This window comes from Pongo pygmaeus, chromosome 1, assembly GCF_028885625.2.
Source record: "Pongo pygmaeus isolate AG05252 chromosome 1, NHGRI_mPonPyg2-v2.0_pri, whole genome shotgun sequence".
Lineage (NCBI taxonomy): Eukaryota > Metazoa > Chordata > Mammalia > Primates > Hominidae > Pongo > Pongo pygmaeus.
The window spans coordinates 11,686,172-11,705,906 of record NC_072373.2 but is presented as its reverse complement, the minus strand read 5'-3'; the positions used below and the strand labels follow the sequence as shown (position 1 = coordinate 11,705,906).

The 19,735-nt window shown below is 37.4% G+C and overlaps 1 protein-coding gene across 5 annotated transcripts in view; it reads left to right on the top strand.

The window, feature by feature from the left end:
• The window catches only part of RYR2 (ryanodine receptor 2), a 789,753-nt gene that overhangs the window by 468,499 nt on the left and 301,519 nt on the right, over nucleotides 1-19,735 (top strand). For all 5 annotated transcript variants that reach the window (XM_054448216.2, XM_054448137.2, XM_054448051.2 and 2 more), the window contains exon 25: nucleotides 14,554-14,637. In XM_054448216.2, the coding sequence (XP_054304191.1) occupies nucleotides 14,554-14,637 (84 nt within the window). The remainder of the gene's footprint in view (nucleotides 1-14,553; nucleotides 14,638-19,735) is intronic.

Sequence of the window (19,735 nt, the reverse complement as noted above, 5' to 3'; positions counted from 1 at the left end):
CCTCTTCTCCTCCTCCCTCTTCTCCTTCTTCCTCTTCTCCTCACTCTTCTTCTCGCTCTTCTTCTTCTCCTCCCTCTTCTTTTTCCTCTTCTTCTTCTCTTTATCTTTCTCCTTCTCCTTTTTCTATCTCTTCCTCCTCCTCCTCTTCTTTTTTCTTTTTGGTTTCTTGCTGGCAACAACCTTCCCAACTTACTTACTTACTTATTTATTTGTTTGTTTGAAGGAGTCTCGCTCTGTTGCCTAGGCTGGAGTGCAGTTGCGCGATCTCAGCTCACTGCAACCTCTGCCTCCCAGGTTCAAGTGATTCTCCTGCCTCAGCCTCCCGAGTAGCTGGGATTACAGGTGCCTGCCACCACCTCTGGTTAATTTTTCTTTCGTATTTTTTTTTTTGTAGAGATGGGGTTTCGCCATCTTGGCCAGGTTGGTCTCAAACCCCTGGCCTCAGGTGATCCACCCACCTCAGCCTCTCAGAATGCTGGGATTACAGGTGTGAGCCGCTGTGCCTGGCCAGTCTTCTGAAGTTCTAAATGTTGTGAATCTTTATGTTCAGTCCTGGGCCATTTCTTCTCAGTGTGCAAACTCTCTGAAGGTATTCTCACCACTCCATGACTTAATTACCACACAGGTGCTGATACCTCCCCAAATGTCCATCTCTACCCTAGACATCTGCTCTGAGTGACAGAATTGTATGTCCTATCATTCCATTGACATTTTCCCCTGGATGCATCAGAAGTGACCTAGCTCTATATAGCTTTATGTCCCCTGTATTTGCATTTAGGATGTTGAGTCTTTCAACATGCGTGGCTATTCATCCTGCTACACATGCCAGGAACCTGGGCATCACCTTTGACTCTTCCGTTTGTTTCATTCCTACTTCTAGCCCATCATCAGGTCCCCCCAAGTATACATCACTCTTCCTCCATCCTCCCTTTCCACAGCAGTCAATCTGGTCCAAGCCACCATCATCTGTCACCCAGACTACCATAGCCATCTCCTAACTGGTCCTCCCACTTGCCCTCTTTATTCTGCACACAGCAGCCTGAGTTCATACACACACGTGCATTCATTCATATTTTGCTTAAAACTGTTCAATGGCTTCCCATGGAACTTGGAGTCTGATATCTTCACAAGTGTGTGCAGGGCCCAGACAGTCAGACACCTCCTGTTTGTCATCATGCCTTGCACCACTCTTTGCCTTGTTCCGTATGTTCCAGCCCTCATGGTCTCTTCCTGATAAAGAGTTAAACTTTTTCCTGCCTCACCTATTCTGTTCCCTTTGCCTGGAAAAATTCTTCATTTCACCCTTAAAGGAGTTCCTCCCTACTCATCCCTCAGGCCTTCATTTAAATATCACTTCCTTGATAAGAATTTCCTCACCACTTCCTTCACTTCGTTTATAACACCCGATAGTGCGTTTATAACTCTCACCACAATTTGTAATATCACTTTCTGAGGTTATTTAATATTTGCCTTTCCTTCTAGACCAGAGGTGTCCAATCTTTTGGCTTCCCTGGGCCACATTGGAAGAAGAATTGTCTTGGGCCACACACAAAATACACTAACACTAATGATAGCTGAGGAACTAAAACAGAAATCGCAAAAAGATCTCATAATGTTTTAGAAAAGTTTATGAATTTGTGTTGGGCCACATTCAAAGCCATCCTGGGCTGTGGGCTGGAAAAGCTTGTTCTAGACTGTAAGCTCCATGAAGCCAGGAACTATAATTAAAAAAAAAAAAAAAAAAGCTTTAATTTTTAGAGCAGATTTAGGATCTCAGCAAAGTTAAAAGGAAGATACAGAGACTTTTCATATGCCCCCTGTTTCCACAGGCAGATGCCCTCAACAGAGTGGTACATTTATAACAGTTGATGAACCTACATTGACACATCGTTATCACCTGAAGCCCACAGCATGATTTTTTTTTAAATTCACAGTCATGTACCTAGTCCTAAAAAGGTATCCAGCGCATAACATTCTCAGATGCCAATTTGCTTAGATATTGCAAATGTACCTCAAACTTTGTGACTTTTTTATACCTTCAGATCTCAGGCTTCTTTCAGTTTCCTTCTCTTGTTTTGTTAAGTGCCCCTCAGAACACAACTCAGATATCTGGGAGTCATCCTGGACACATCCCTTCCCTTCACCCATGGCCTTCTACTTATATTTTAATCCATCGACTTCTCTATTTTCTTCCATTACTAATGTTACTATCACCACATCATCAACTCCAACATGATTGCCAGCCTATACTAACCTAGTCTAAGCTACCATTATTTCCCACCTGAAATTGTAATATCCTCCCAACAGATCCAATTCAAATACACCCTAGATACTCTCTTTTCTATTCTTTTTTTTTTTTTTTTTGGCCTATTTAAAAATTGTACAAATTTACAGGGTACATGTGCAATTTTGTTACATGCATGAAGTAACAAAAGTCAGGACTTTGAGGGTATCCATCGCCCAGTTAATGTATATTGCACCCATTAAGTAATTTCTCATCATCTACTCCCTTCCAATCCCCTCACTCTTCCAAGTCTCCATTAACTGTCATTCCACTCTCTATGTCCATGTGTGCACATTTTTTTAACACCTACTTATGAATGAGAACATGAGTATTTGCCTTTCTGGGTCTAGCTTATTTCAGTTAAAATAATGAACCCAATTCTAATCATGTTGCTACAAAATACATGATTTCATTCTTCTTTACTGCTGAATAATAGTCCATTACGTATATATGCCACATTTTCTTTATCCATTCATCCACTGATGGACACTTAGGTTCCTTCCATTTCTTTGCTGATGTGAACAGTGCCGCAATAAACATACAAGTGCAGGTGTCTTTTTGATATATCGATTTCTTTTCTTTTGGGTAGATATCCAATAGTAGGATTGCTGGATCGAATGGTAGTTTTATTTTTAGTTCATTGATAAGTTTCTATACTATTTTTTCATAAAGGCTGTACTAATTTACATTCCCACCAACAGTGCGTAAGAGTCCCCTTTTCTCTGCATCCTCACCAACATCTGTTTTTTTTTGTTTGTTTGTTTGCATTTTTAATAATTGCCATTCTGACTGTTGTAGGATGATATCTCATCTGGGTTTTAGTTTGCATTTCTCTGATGATTAGTGATGTTCAGCATTTTCTCATATGCCTGTTAGCCATTTGTATGTCTTATTTTGAAAAATGTCTATTCGTGTCCTTTGCCCACTTTTTAATGAGACTATTTGATGCTTTTCTTGTTGTTGAATTGTTTGTTTCTTGCATATTCTGGATGAATGAGTAGTTTGATGTCAGATGAATTGTTTGCAAATATTTTCTTGCATTCTGCAGGTTGTCTCTTCACTCTGTTGATTCTTTCTCTCACTGTGCAGAAACTTATTAGTTTAAATAGGTCTTGTTTGTCTATTTTTGTTTTTGTTGCCTGGGTTTTTGAGGTCTTAGTCATAAGTTCTTTGCCTAGACCAATGTTCAGAAGAGTTTTCCCTAGATTTTCTTCTAGTGTTTTTATAATTTTGAGTCTTTTGTTTAAGTCTTAACCCATCTTGAGTTGATTTTTGTACGTGGTGAGAGATAGGGAACCAGTTTTACTCTTCTGTAAGTGGCCATCCAGTTTTCCCAGCAACATTTATTGAAGAGTGTATCCCTTCTCCAATGCATGCTCTTGTTGGCTTTGTGAAAGCCAACAAATATGGCTGTAAATATGTAGCTTTATTTCTGGGTTCTCTATTCTGTTCCATTGATCTATTTGTTTGTTTTTATACCAGTACCATGCTGTGTTGGTTACTATAGCCTTATAATAGAATTTGAAGTCAGGTAATATGATGCCTCCTTTTATTTCCCCCTCAGGATTGCTTTGGCTATTTGGACTCTTTCTTGTTCCGTTTGAATTTTAGGATTGTTTTTCCCTAATTCTGTGAAAAATGACATTGGTATTTTGATATGAGTTGCATTGAATTTATGGATTGGTTTGGACAATATCATCATTTTAACAATACTAATTCTTCAGATTCTTGATCATGGGCTGTTTTTCTGTTTGTTTGCATCATCTATAATTTCTTTCATCATTGTTTTATAGTTTGTCTTGTACAGATCTTTCACCTCCTTGGTTAAATATATTTTAATTAGGTATTTTAGATATTTCGATGAGGTATTTTAATTTTTATGTGGATATTGTAAATAGGATTGCCTCCTTGATTTGTTTCTTAGTTAGATTGTTACTGGTCTTTAGATATGCTACCAATTTTTGTACATTGATTTTTACATGCTGCAACTTTATTGAATTCCATTTATCAAATAAGAGTTTTTTGTGGTGTCTTTAGGTTTTTCTTGACATAAGATCAAATTGTCAGCAAACAAGGATAATTAGACTTCATTTTTTCCAGTTTAGATGCCATTTATTTCTTTCCATTGCCTAACTGCTCTGACTAGGCCTTCCAGTAATGTAATGAATAGGAGTGGTAAAAGTAAGTATCCTTGTTTTGTTCCAGTTCTTAGAGGGAAAGTTTTCAACTTTCCCCATTCAGCATAATGTTAGCTGTGGGATTGTTGTATATGGCCTTTATTATTTTGAGGTATGCTCTTTCTATCCCTTGTTTATTAAGAGTTCTTATTATGAAGCGATGCTGAATTTTATCAAATGCTTTTTCTGCACCTATTGAGATGCTCATATGGTATTTGTTGTTGGTTCTGTTTTTGCGATGTATCACATTTATTGATTTGCAGATGTTGAACCATCCTTGTGTCCCTGATATAAAACCCACTTAATTCCTGAAAACATACAGCCTCCCTCCCAAGACTGAACCAGGAAGAAATTGAAAACCTGAACAGAGCAATAACAAATAGTAAGACTGAATCAGTGGCCAGGTGCGGTGGCTCATGCCTGTAATCCCAGCACTTTGGGAGGCTGAGGTGGGTGGATCACTTAAGGTCAGGAGTTCCAGACCAGCCTGGCCAACATGGTGAAACCCCAACTTTATTAAAAATACAAAAATTAGCTGGGTGTGATGGTGCACACCAGTAATCCCAGCTACTCAAGGAGGCTGAGGCAGGAGAATTGCTTTAACCTGGGAGACAGAGTTCGCGATAAGCTGGGATTGTGCCACTGCACTCTAGCCTAGGCGACAGAGTGAGACTCTGTCTCCAAAAAAAAAAAAAGATTGAATCAGTAATAAAAAGTGTCCCAACGATGAAAAGCCCAGGATCAGATGGATTTACAGATGAATTATACCTAACATACATAGAACTAATATCAATCCTCCTGAAACTGTTTCAAAAAAATCAAGGAGCAGGAAATTCTCCCTAACCGCTCTAGGAAGCCAGTATCACCCTGGTACCAAAACCAGACAAAGACACAACAAAAAAAGAAAAGTACAGACCAATATCCCTGATTAACATAGACACAACAGTCCTCAACAAAAATGCTAGCAAACAGAATGCAATAGCACCTCTATCTATTCTGTACTTTGTAGCCAGTGTGTTCATTTCAAACATTAAGGTGACCATGTCAATCTTTCTATTTAAAATCCCTTAATGGGGCCGGGCACGGTGGGTCACCTGATGTCAGGTGAGCCTGTAATCTCAGCACTTTGGGAGGCCAAGGCAGGTGGATCATCTGAGGTCAGGAGTTCAAGACCAGCCTGGCCAACATGGTGAAACCCTGTCTCTACTAAAATTATAAAAATTAGCCAGGTGTCATGGCAGGTGCGTGTAATCCCAACTGCTGGGAGGCTGAGGCAGGAGAATTGCTTGAACCCAGGAGGCAGAGGTTGCAGCGAGCCGAGATCATGCTGCTGCACTCCAGCCTGGGTGACAGAGCGAGACTCCATCTCAAAAAAAAAAAAAAAAAAAAAATTAAATACATAAAAAAATAAAATCAAATCCCTTAACAGCTTTTGATTGCTTTTAAGTTAAATATGGTGCTTTAATTTGCCAAAGTATCCCAAAATCTGGGGCCTTGCCTCTCACCAGCCTCATTATAAGTGAGGCTGCCCTTGTACTCTTGCTTGCAGTCACACTGACCTTTGTGTGGCTTGCCTGTCCGCACATTCCGTTCCACCACAAGATCTTCCACACGTACTCTTCTTGGAATGCTCTTTTTTTTTTTTTTTAATTATACGTTAAGTTTTAGGGTACATGTGCACAATGTGCAGGTTAGTTACATATGTATACATGTGCCATGTTGGTGTGCTGCACCCATTAACTCGTCATTTAACATTAGGTATATCTCCTAATGCTATCCCTCCCCCTCCCCCCACCGCACAACAGGCCCCGGTGTGTGATGTGGAATGCTGTTTTCTATGCCTGGCTCTCATCCTTTGGATCAGGGCTGTCCAATCTTCTGGCTTCCCTGGGCCATAGCGGAAGAAGAATTGTCTTGGGCCACACATACAATACACTATAATACTAACAATAGCTGATGAGCTAAATTTTAAAAATCACACAAAAAAACCTCATAATATTTTAAGAAAGTTTATGAATTTGTGTTGGGCCACATTCAAAGAGCTGTCCTAGGCCGCATGTAGCCCGCACGCCATGGGTTGGACAAGCTTGCCAGATCTAAGGTCAGGTTCACTTCTTTCCAACATGTTGTCTGAGTTCCTTGACTCAACAATTTTACTTCTATAGGTACTCATCCTTTCTGTACTCCCAGTATAGAAGCTTTCCCTGTGTGTGGGAATTACATGGTTGCCTCTGTACTCCACCAGACCATATGTTTCATGAGAGCAGGCATCTCACTTGGTTTTCATTACCATTTTTCAGATCTTACATAGAGCTCAGTAAATATTCATCAAATGAATGAATTAATAAATAAATGATAAATCTCAGTCAGTAACTGGGTTTTTACATACCAAATGCATATCTACAGGGTGCCTCACATTTGCTTCCTAACAGTCTGTTTACTTTTCTGCAGCTATGTAGTTTAAGTACTAAAATGCTACATTACCGATCCCTGCTGCTTAATCTAGTAGTAAATATTTACTGAATGCGTGTAAGGCCAAGAACTCACTCCCACCTAATCCTTTCTTGCTTCCCTTATTTTGTGCTTTTCTAGCCTTTCTATCAGCTTTGCAGTTCCAACTTATAGTGTGCTCTTTCTCTCACCACCCTTCAGCAGACTTAAAAAAAAAATGAGTTAAACAATGTTAAATCATCAAATAAAGTGGTTTAATAAAGGTGATACAGAAACCAAACACTTCATTCAAACAAAGAACTTGATATGGTTGTAGTGTTAATAAATATATTTCAAATATAATCCATTGCTCCCATTTTAAAACCTCCTCAGATTAGGCAAAGAGTACTTAGATATAATATCCAAAACATGACCTATTAAAAAAAACAGTCCATCCATTGGAGTTAATTAAAAGTAAAACTTTCTGTACTTCAAAAGAAGCCATTAAGAGAATGAACAGACAGGCCACCAGCTGGGAGAGAATATTTGTGAATCAAGCACAATTGTATTAATAGGATTTGTAGTAAATCATACCAATCCTAACAAAGGACTTGTATCCAGAATATATATAGAAATCTTATAACTCAATAATAAGAATACACAAAACCTGATTTAAAAATTGGCAAAACAGCTGGGCATGGTGGCTCACACCTATAATCCCAGCACTTTGGGAGGCTGAGTTGGGTGGATCACTTGAGGTCTGAAGTCAGCCTGGCCGACATGGTAAAACTCCATCTCTACTAAAAATACAAAAAAATTAGCTGCACATGGTGGCGGACGCCTGGAATCCCAGCTACTCGGGAGACTGAGGCAGGAGAATTGCTTGAACCTGGGAGGAAGTGGTTGCTGTGAGCTGAGATCGTGCCACTGCACTCCTGCCTGGGTGGCAGAGCAAGATTCCATCTCAAAAAAAAAAAAAAAAAGGCAAAAATTGGCAAAATACTTTACCAAAGAAGATACACAGATGGCTAATAAAGTGCAATCAGGGATGTTACACATCATCAGTCAGAAAAATACAAATGAAAACCATAATAAGATACTACCTAACACACAATAAAATGGCTATAATTTTTAGACAGACATACCAAGTGTTGGTGAAGCTATAGGAAAACTGAAACCCACATGTATTTCTGCAGGCAACGTAAAATGGTGCCACCACGTTGGAAAATAGTTTGGAAGTTTCTTAAAAAGTTACACATAAACTTACCATAGCCTAGCAATTCTAATCCTATGTATCTACCCAAGAGAAATAAAAGCTTATGTCCCTGCAAAGATTTACACATAAATGTTCACAGAAGCATTATTCATAAGCGCCAAAAACTGGAAACTGTGCAGACGTTCATCAACTAAGGAATAGATAAGATGTGATCCAGTATTACAATGGCATATTATTCAGCGATAAAAGGGAACAAACTACTGCCACATACTCCAACATGGATCAACCTGAAAAACTTTATGCCAGGTCAAAGGAGCCAAACACAGAAGACTCCATATTGTATAATTCTATTCCTATGAAATGCCTGAAACAGGCATATTGATAGAGACATAAAATAGCTTAGGAGCTGTCTGGAGGTGGGAGTGAGAAACGCCTGCAGCAGGCATGGGGGACCTCACGGGCTCGTGGAAATGGTGCAAAGCTAGATTGTGCTGATAGTCATGCAACTCTATAAATTTAATAAAAATGAAAATAATCAGCCTCTAAAAAGTGCATTTTCTACCTGATGACTTCTAACTTTGCTATTCTGCAGAATAACCTTTAGCAGCTCCTAGTCCATTCACATAAGTGTAATTCCCTCAGCATAGCATATGAGGCCCTCACTTAATGTCTTAATCAGGGTTCTTGAGATAAACAACCAACAGGGTGTATGTCTGTGTGTGTGTTTGTGTGTGTATACACACAGACACATATATATATATATATATACACACACACACAGATATATATATAGAGAGAGATTCCTTAAAGAATTGGCAGGGTGCTGGCAAAATTCTGTTTTGCTCAGAAGGTCAGTCTCTTTTTTCTGTTGAGAACTTTCACTGATTAGTTGAGGCCCAGTCACATTATGGAAGGTAGTCTGATTTACTTAAAGTGCACTATACTTTTTAGAAAAGTTTAGTATTTAATTTTAGAATCAGAGGGTACATATGCATGTTTGTAACATAGGTATATTGCTGTGTACACAGATACATAGGAATTTACCTATGTACATTGTTACATAGGTATAATGGTGGGAATTTGGGTTCTAATGAACCCATTACCTAAATAGTGAACATTGTACTTGACAGGTAATTTTTCAACACGAGCAACCCTCCTGCTCTCCTTGCTTTGAAGTCCCTACTATCTATTATTCCCATCTTTATATCTGTGTGTATCCACTTTGCTTGGCCCCCACTTATAAGTGAGAGTATGAAGTATTTAATTTTCTTTTAAATGATGAGGATAATGGCCTCCAACTTTATCCATGTTGCTGCAAGAAGGACATGATTTCATTCTTTTTTGTGGCTGTATAGTTTTCCATGGTGTATATGTACCATATTTTCTTTTCGCAGTCAACAGTTGACAGACACTTAAGTTGATTCCATGACTTTGCTATTGTAAATAGTGCTGCAATGAACATGTGAGTGCAGGTGTTTTGTTTTTTTTTTTGACAGAGTCTTGCTCTGTTGCCTAGGTTGGAGTGCAGTGGCATGATCTCAGCTGACTGAAACTTCTGCTTCCCAGGTTCAAGCAATTCTCCTGCCACAGCCTCCCAAGTAGCTGGGATTACAGGTGTCCACCACCACGCCCAGCTAATGTTTGTAGTTTTAGTACAGACGGGGTTTCACCATGTTGGCCAGGCTGGTCTCAAACGCCTGTGCTGATAATGATTTCTTGGACAGATGCGGTGGCTCACACCTGTAATCCCAGCACTGTGGAAGGCCAAGGCGGGTAAATCACCTGAGGTCAGGAGTTTGAGACCAGCCTGACCAACATGGTGAAAACCCAGCTCTACTAAAAATACAAAAATTAGCTGGGCATGGTGGTGAGCACCTGTAATCTCAGCTACTTTGGAGACTGGGGCAGGAGAATCACTTGAACCTGGGAGGCGGAGGATGCAGTGAGCCGAGATTGCACCATTGCACTCCAGCCTGGGTGACAAGAGCAAAACTCCTTCTCAAAAAATAATAATAATAATAATAAATATAATGATTTCTTTTCCTTTGGGTAGGTATCCAGTTGTGGGATTGCGGGGCTGAATGGTAGTTCTATTTTTAGTTTTTGGAGAAATATTCATGCTGTTTCCCAAAGAGGTTGAACTAATTTATGTTCCTACTAACAGTGTATAAGCCACATCCTCACCCACATCTTTTATTTTTTGACTTTTTAATAATAACCATTCTGACTGGTGTGAGATGGTATCTCATTGTGGTTTTAGTTTACATTTTTCTGATGATTAGTAACTCAGAGCATTTTTTAATGTGTTTATTTGGCTGCTTGTATTTCCTCTTTTGAGAAATGTCTGTTTATATTCTTTTTTCTTTTCTTTTCTTTTTTTTTTTTTCAGGACCAGAGTCTCACTCTGTAGCCCAGGCTGGAGTGTGGTGGTGGATCATAGCTCACTGCAGCCTTGATTTCCCAGACTCAGGCAAAATTTCTGTCTCAGTCTTTAGAGTAGCTGGGGCCACAGATGTGTGCCACCATGCCTGATTAAACTTTGAATTATGTGTGGAGACAGAGTCTCCCTATGTTACCCAGACTGGTCTTGAACTCCTGGGCTCAAGCAGTCCTCCCGCCTCGGCCTCCCAAAGTACTGGAATTATATAGGCATTAACCACCATGCCTGACCCTTTGGCCAGTTTTTAATACAGTTGTTTGTTTTTTTCCTGTTGAGTTGTTTAAGTTCTGTGTGGATTCTGGATATTAGTCCTTTGTTGGGGGCATAATTTGAAGATACTTTCTCCCATTCTGTAGATTGTCTATTTACTCTGTAGATTATTTTGCTGTGCAGATGCTTTTTAGTTTAATTAAGTCCCATTTGTCTATTTTTGTTTTTGATGCATTTGCTTTTGGGATCTTTATCATAAACTCTACCTAGGCCAGTGTCCAGAAGAGTTTTTTCTAGGTTTTCTTCAAGGTCTTACATTTATATCTTTAATCCATCTTGAGTTAATTTTTGTACATGGTGAGAGATAGAGGTGCAATTTCACTCTTCCGCATATGGCTAGCCATTTTTTCCAGCACCATTTATTGAAAAGGTTGTCATTTCTCCAGTGTTTATTTTTGTTAACTTTGTCAAAGATCAGTTGATTGTAGGTATGTGGCTTTATTTTTGGGTTCTGTATTCCATTCCATTGATCTATGTGTCTAATTTCGTACCATTACCATGCTGTTATAGTTACTATATCCTTATATATAAGTCAGGCAATGTGATGCCTCTGGATTTGTTCATTTTGCTTAGGATTGCCTTGGCTATTCGGGCCCTTTTTTGGTTCCATGTGAACTCAAAGTGTAGCAATTTAAATGTTAATCTCACCAAAAAACAGCTTCACAGAAACATCTGGAATAATGTTTGACTAAATATGTTGGCACTATGCCCCAGCCACGTTGATACATAAAATTAGCCATCACACATAATGAGAAATATTTATGAAGCATATAGTGCACCCCAAACTTACCCCAGTATTTCTTTTTACCCTTAACCTATAGTACATGGTCAGATCTTAATACTCCAGTCAACTCTTCTCTTTCCCTCCCACACAGACCCACGATCTCCTGCTTCTGTTGTCTGTCTTGTTCACCTACCTGAAATATTTGCTTCCTCATCTCTTTATCCTTTATTCCCACATATCTTCATCTTTGAAATTTTTAATGATCCTTCTTGGAATATCTTAAAGATACTTCTAAAACATGTAACTTTTTAAAACTTGGAACCCTACTTGGTTTTATTATAATTCTTCAGTCATCATCTTTTCTCCTACCAGACTGTAAACACTGTCAAGAGAAACATGTGCAGTAGTACTCCTGAAAACATCAATGGAAAACTTTGGAAATAAACAATGTATAAGTTTTAGATTACATGCCATTTTGAGCAGTGTGATGAAATCTCACGCCCTGCTACTTTGTCCTGCCCAGGATGCGAATCATCCCTTTGTCCCCCTGGCCCACGCTGTATAGGCTGCCTACCTGTTAGTCACTTAGCAACTATCTTGGTTATCAGATTGATTGTCATGACACTGTAGTGCTTTTGTTCAAGTAACCCTTATTTTACTTAATAATGGCCCCAAAGCACAAAATTAAAGATGCTGGCAATTTGAATATGTCAAAGAGAAGCCATAAAGTGCTTCTTTTAAGTGAAAAGGTGAATATTCTCGACTTAATAAGGGAAGAAACGTACTGTATACTGAAGTTGCTAAGATCTATAAAAACAATTCTACTGTCTGTGAAATTGTGAGCAGTATATTGTTATAATAGTTCTATTTTCTATTAGTTACTAGTTTTAATCCCTTACTGTGTCTAATTTATATGTTAAATTTTAGTATGTTTCATAGTATGTATGGATAGGAAAAAATGTAGGGTTTGGTACTATCTGTGGGGTTCAGGCATCCACTGGGGGTCCTGGAACATATCAGCCATGGATAAGTGAGGACTACTGTACTACAGAGTACCTTAGATATGGTGGTAACTCAATAAATATTTATGGACTTATATATTTATGCACATGTGGTCTATTATGTTCACTGTCCATGTGAGTTGAATTCATACTTTTCTAGGTAGTTTGCATTGGGAAGAAGATTATGAGGCTGAATTAATTAGTTACGAGAAGATTATAGTATTGATGGCATAAAACACTGGCTCTCTCTTAGAAACCCTTAAGGATGAATTAACTAATTACATTTTCTATGGCTCAGGCTTACTTTTGATGTCAGTATACCATGTTACTTTGTCTCTCAGTCTGGACTCACATTAACTACATTCCTGGCATGTCACACTGAGGTACTAATTTGCAGTGATAATAACTGTCTTATAACCCAAAATATTCGTTTTTACAGATCAGCTTGGAAAGACACATTATAATCAGAAGATTTCTTGTTGGGCATGTGCTCAAAGGTTTAACTGCCTGAGTTTATGATAAATCCTAATATTATGATCAATCTTGAGTTCTCTCAGAGCTGAGTTGGACATCTCTCTTTGATACTTTTATAGCCTTATGATTATCTCATTGCCCTGAAGATACTATCATAATTGCCTGTTGTCTGTAGCACAGGGCCTGGCACTTGATAGCACTCAATGGGTATTTATTGAATGAATAAATAAAGGAATGGAGGGTGCTGGTAAAATCTTCCTGTCCTCTGGATAGTGTTTGAATAAGCGTGATCTATATTTGTTCCTGTGAGTTCGTTTTTTATTCTGTTGCTGACCAATCCCATTTCAATGTGCACATTCTTTATTTAGCTTATTTTATACCTTCATTCAGCTCTTGGTCTTCCCACAGTTTTGCAATTTAACACTAGAAAGATAATTTCATGGGGTATTTTAATTTTTTCATATATAACAAAATTTAACTGATAATTGTGTGCATATAGATGGATAGATATCCATATGTATAAGCTTATATATATCTGTCTAAATGGTTAAGCTTGTACATATAGATACCTGTCTACATGGAAATACATATATATAATGTACATATATGTATATACACATAACTATCAACCTATCCACACATTATTAAAATATTATAGAGGTAAGTATTATGGGTTTTAGATAATTCCCACATTCTTACTAGAACTGATCAGACCTTAGAAATTCTGTAATCCCAAAATATTATGCCATTATTTCTTACTCTATCAAGGCAGGAGAAACCACTCAGTGCCATGGGTACTAAAGACAAATGTCTCAAAATGTCTCCTGTATATACCCATTTCTATAAAAGGTAAAACAATAATATCATACACACACACACACACACACACACACCCCCGCATATATCTGCTTTAGTAGGTACATAGGCTCCCCAGCAGGATATCGAAGAATTGGTAACAATTGATGCCTTTAGAGGAAGGAAACAGAACTAGAAGAGGTTGGAGGGAGACTTAACTCTTCAGTGTATTCCTTTTTGTGCCATTTCAGTTTGCAGTGTCTTATTCCTTACTCAGAAATGAATAATTAGCAAATCAATAAATCTTCCTTTTGCCTTAAAAACAAGACTTCTGGCTGGGCGCGGTGGCTCACACCTGTAATACCAGCACTTTGGGAGGCCGAGACGGGTGGATCACAAGGTCAGGAGATCGAGACCATCCTGGCTAACACGGTGAAACCCCCTGTCTACTAAAAATACAAAAAATTAGCCGGGCGTGGTGGTGGGTGCCTGTAGTCCCAGCTACTTGGGAGGCTGAGGCAGGAGAATGGCGTGAACCCGGGAGGCGGAGCTTGCAGTGAGTCGAGATTGCGCCACTGCACTCCAGCCTGGGTGACAGAGTGAGACTCCGTCTCTAAAAAATAAAATAAACAAGACTTCTGTTGTGTTTTCAAGGTTGTATCTCATTGCTACTGCTGTCATGTTGGGTTATTCTGGACATAGAGAAGAAATGATCACACTTATCTCTGGTTTTGTTTTCCAGGACTTTGTTGGCATTAGGATGTCATGTGGGTATATCAGATGAACATGCTGAAGACAAAGTGAAAAAAATGAAGCTACCCAAGAAGTAAGTTGAATGACTAGGCAATATTAAATAATCTGTGTAGAGATTTAGTGCAACCAAATAACTCTTGATGGACACACAGATGCCTTGCTTTTACTGAAGCTTTAAAATTCAGATTCAAGGCTGGGTGCGGTGGCTCACACCTTAATCCCAGCACTTTGGGAGGCCAAGGCAGGTGGATCACCTGAGGTCAGGAGTTTGAGACCAGCCTGGCCAACATGGTGAAACCCCATCTCCATTAAAAATACAAAAATTAGCTGGGTGTGGTGGCACGTGCCTGTAATCCCAGCTACTCGGGAGGCTGAGACAGGAGAATTGCTTGAACTTGGGAGGCAGAGGCTGCAGTGAGTCAAGATCGTGCCACTGCACTCCAGCCTGGGCAACAGAGCAAGACTCCATCTCAAAAAAAAAAAAAAAAAAAATTCAGATTCAAAAATTTAAACTAACTAAATTACCCTAGGGGTTACATTAAGTATCTGGTGAAACAGTAGTTTCTATCACATTGCTGAGTGATGAAACAAAGCTCAGAATGTATTTGGGAGTGTGTTATAAAAATTGTGTTATTTTCCCAATATGTGTTTGTATGTTAACAGAGGTATCTATATTTCTAAATGATTACATATAGCTTTCTACTTTCCGCCCAAAAATCTTTATAATTTTACTTACTTTTACAATAAAAATATATTCGAGGATTAATTATGAAGTCAGCATTATTATCCGCATTTTAAGATGAGAAAATTGAGGTAGATAGATGCTGTAGTACTAGTTTGGCCTGCTGTTCTATGACCTATGTCTATGATCCTGCTTCACTTAAGACCTCACCTTTCTCATCTGCCAATGGGCATTAGTAATACCTACTTAACAGGGAAGTTTTAGATATTAAAGAAATATTCAATAAATGATAGCTGTTTCATATTACTTTATTTATTTAAACTTAAGTATTCAAGCTACTTTTCTGATGTGTACGACTTGTAAGTAGCAGGCCTGCAGATGTATTAAATAATAGCATCGAGATATAAACAAAGTAGCCACCCCATCATCTCTATCAGTCACCTCTGGCCTCATGTTACCCCAGAAAAACATAAAATCCGAGTAGAAATTGTGTCTTTGCTGTGCAAATGCAGATTTAAGCAAGTCTTCTAGTTCAACAGTCTATGAACATTTTTACTCAGGTGCTCCATGAGTGAGTTTATAAAAACTGTATTGTTACCTTCGCAGTTTTACGTTCTAAAATTTTTCTTTGAAAATTTAAATAGCTGCTCAGAACTGACCACCTGATTTTAAAATCCACACCGGTATGGAGATGCTCTCGCTTTTGTGGGCCCTGAATGAATGATGAACAATAATAATGCTGACATGTGGCCTAGCGTGTGGCCTCCCTCCGTAGCTTCTGTCATTTCAGGAGGCTCGCCGTGGGAGAATCAGGCTCCAGGTTTATCCCATGAATAAAGAGTCTCCCTGTGGTCCGCAAAAAAAAAAAAAAAAAGAAAATTTAAATAGTTCCAAAAGTTGTGATTTTATGGCACATTTTGCATATTTACATTTCAAAATGACACTTTTTCATCAACTTTGAGTGTATCTTATGAGCACAGACCACAGTGTTCAGATATCTGCCATCATCTGTTTAAAAATGACATAAAAATATTGATAATGGAGAATTTTACATTATTTCATTTTCCTCTTTGAACTGTATTTTCAAATTATTTCTCCTACTGTATATTATGCTAATAATCAATATTTTATGCTTGACAGTCTTTGAGTACTCTATCCTACATTATAACTAAGATATGTATCTAAATTGAATTTTTAATTGTTTTTGTTTTCTGTGATCATAGTCATTAAGTTAAAATTTTCCTCCTGAGTTATCATTATATTATTTTAGTACACAGGTGCTCAAAACAACATAAATTACTTTTAATAAAAATTCATAGAAAATAGGATGTTATTAGAAATAGCTCATAGTAAGATGGATTTAGCTATTCTTTATCCAATTACATTATGTATTCACGTACAAATAATATTTATTGATAGAGTCAAGTTGGCAGAGTGGTTGCATTCTTCATTCATATAAGTAATTTTTGTTATTAAAAAAGATCATTGAGTTAAGTGAACCAAAAACCATAATTGTTTATTATGAAAAATCATATTTAATGATTTTTTCAGGGTGACAGCTCAATTATGCCTTTGTTCAGTTTCTTGAAAGCCAAAAATTGGAATCTACCTAACTTGCAAAAGAATTCATTATCCTCTCATTTTCATTATCCTCATCCTTTCCAAACCACTCTCAGGTTTTTTGGAGAGTATCCAAAAAAGGCATTATTAAGGCTAAAACAGAACAAAACCAAAAACCAAAAAACAACAACCTAGTAATTATACCTGTTACTCTTTTACTCAGAAGAATAAGAAAGTAGAAATGTTAATTTCACATTATCTTTGACAGCATAATACATTTAATCAATTGTTTGTATCAAATGCTATGCGTGTGTGTGCATGTGTGTGTATGTATTTGGGGTACAATTCAACTTATTTCATGTATAGATTCTATCTATTATAAAATCTGGTTGATAAAGGCAGTTTTCACTGTCAAAACAATCAGCTAAAACCGAATTATCTTTTGTCAAAAATACCTGGTTGTATTTTTCTGTTGAAACAAATGGGTTAATACATGTCCCCATGACAATCATCTCAATTCCAATTTCTAACTTTAAGATAGGTAGATGATAGATCAATAGCTAGATGATAGAAAGATAGATGGATGGGGCACAGGGTTTAAAAATAAGTTTGTCTCATTGAGGAACTAATGTCCTCTGCCTTGAGTATTTATTAATGCATATTCCTTGTGTTGCTCTCACAATGCAACACAGCAATTATGTGAGAGTGGGTGAAGATGTGGAAAAGCTGAGACCCTTAAATGAAAACTATACTTGGACCTGCTGACAGTCTATATACTGTCTCTAAATTTGCCATGAGGTATCCTTTTATTCTTTCTCTATTGACAAAACTCTTCATAATAACAGGTATTGATATGTATGCAGATCAGCGCAAGCCTAAAATGTTGGGGTTTTTTAACAATGATTTTGCAAGCAATTTGGCATCATTGTGTAAAATTAAACATTTGCACATCTTGCTACCCAGCAGTTCTACTCTTAGAGATATACCCTAGAGACAGTTCGCACCAACAAACAGGCAAACTATCTATCATTCATAGCAACATTATATGGAATAGCTAAAGAATAAGGAGGGAGTTATAAGAGGTGGAAGAAATATTCTTCAATAAGAAGATGAATCAAGTTGGCTATAGTCTAATAATAAAATCACGGAATTATAAATGACAACATAGATGAACCTAAAAAATAATAAGGGTGTAAAAAACATTCTACAAGGTGATGCAATGTAAAACCATCTTTGAGGCTCAAAAGCAAGTAAAACTAAAAAATAAAAACTAAATACATATTTTGGAGATACATACTTCAATAAGGACTGACTTTTTAAAATCAATGAAATTATAATTCTAGATAGTAATTATCTGTATAAATATAGGCAGGGATGTAAGATGGGGAGCAGCACACAGATAGATGTAATGTTAGTAATCTTCTGATTGTTAACTTTGTGATGGATTAATGGAGTTCGTTTTATTATAATGCTTTGAAGCATATACTTTCGTAGTTATTTTATAATGATTTTTTAAAATAAAAATCTGATGACATATAAATCCAGATATACCATTAGTCATAACAAATGTAAATGGATCAAATTCTCCATGCGCATAGCAGAAATTGTCAGATTGGATTCAAAAAGATAATTTATGGTATACACCTATAGGAGGTACATCAATAACTTTAGAACATAGAAAAGTTGAAAATAATAAGAATGACACACTAGGCAATACTGCTCAAAATAAAACTGATGTACTTTCTTTTTATCAGTTTCTGAATAAACAAAATTGCCCTTAAAGCAAAATTAATATTAAGAAAAGAAGGTCACCATATAGAGGATTGAGAAAACAAGCATCATGCTATAACTACTCATGTATACACCAAGTAAAACAGCTTCAAAAATCAATGAAGGAAAATACTAGTAGATTTTCAAAAAGAAATAGACAAATATACAATCATAGTGATACACCTAACGCAACTCTCAGAAACTGATATGTGTAACAGATAAATATTAACAAAGATTAATAAAAATATAAACACACACCAATTAAAAGCTTGACATATATAGAGTGCTGCATGCATGAAACATTTATAAAATTTAATATCCTTTAGGACATTAGACACTGATATCGTAAAGATCATATCCACTGGATCACAAAGAATAACAGCAAAAATAACAAATCATGACACATTTAGACATTTAAAAATATACTTCTAAGTAGGTTATGGATCAAGCATATCATCTGGAAAATTACTTATTTACGACTCTGCCTTTGTTTATTTCTAATTAAAAAGATAACCCATATTTCTTGATCTTGCTAAATGAACCTATCCTTTTTTCGTGCCTTTATACTCTTATAAATGGATGATTCAAAACCAAATCATTTTTTTTAAAAAGCTTTTTAATATTTTTGGTTTCGTTTATTTTATTTTTTAGGTTGATGAATACAAATTGCATGTATTTATGGTATACCACATGATACTTTGAAATATGTTATTAATGTATTCATTACCTACATAATTCCTTTTTTTTGTGAGAACACTTAAAATCAACTCTCTTAGCAAGTTCAATATATAATACATCATTATTAACTATATTAACCATGCTGTACAATAGATCTCTTGGATTTATCCATCATGGAAAGTTTAAAACACAATAATGGGGGGGAGGAGCCAAGATGGCCGAATAGGAACAGCTCCGGTCTACAGCTCCCAGCGTGAGCGACGCAGAAGACAGGTGATTTCTGCATTTCCATCTTAGGTACCGTGTTCATCTCACTAGGGAGTGCCAGACAGTGGGCGCAGGTCAGTGGGTGAGTGCACTGTGCCCCAGCCGAAGCAGGGGCGAGGCATTGCCTCACTCGGGAAGCACAAGGGGTCAGGGAGTTCCCTTTCCAGGGGTGACAGACGGCACCTGGAAAATCGGGCCACTCCCACCCGAATAC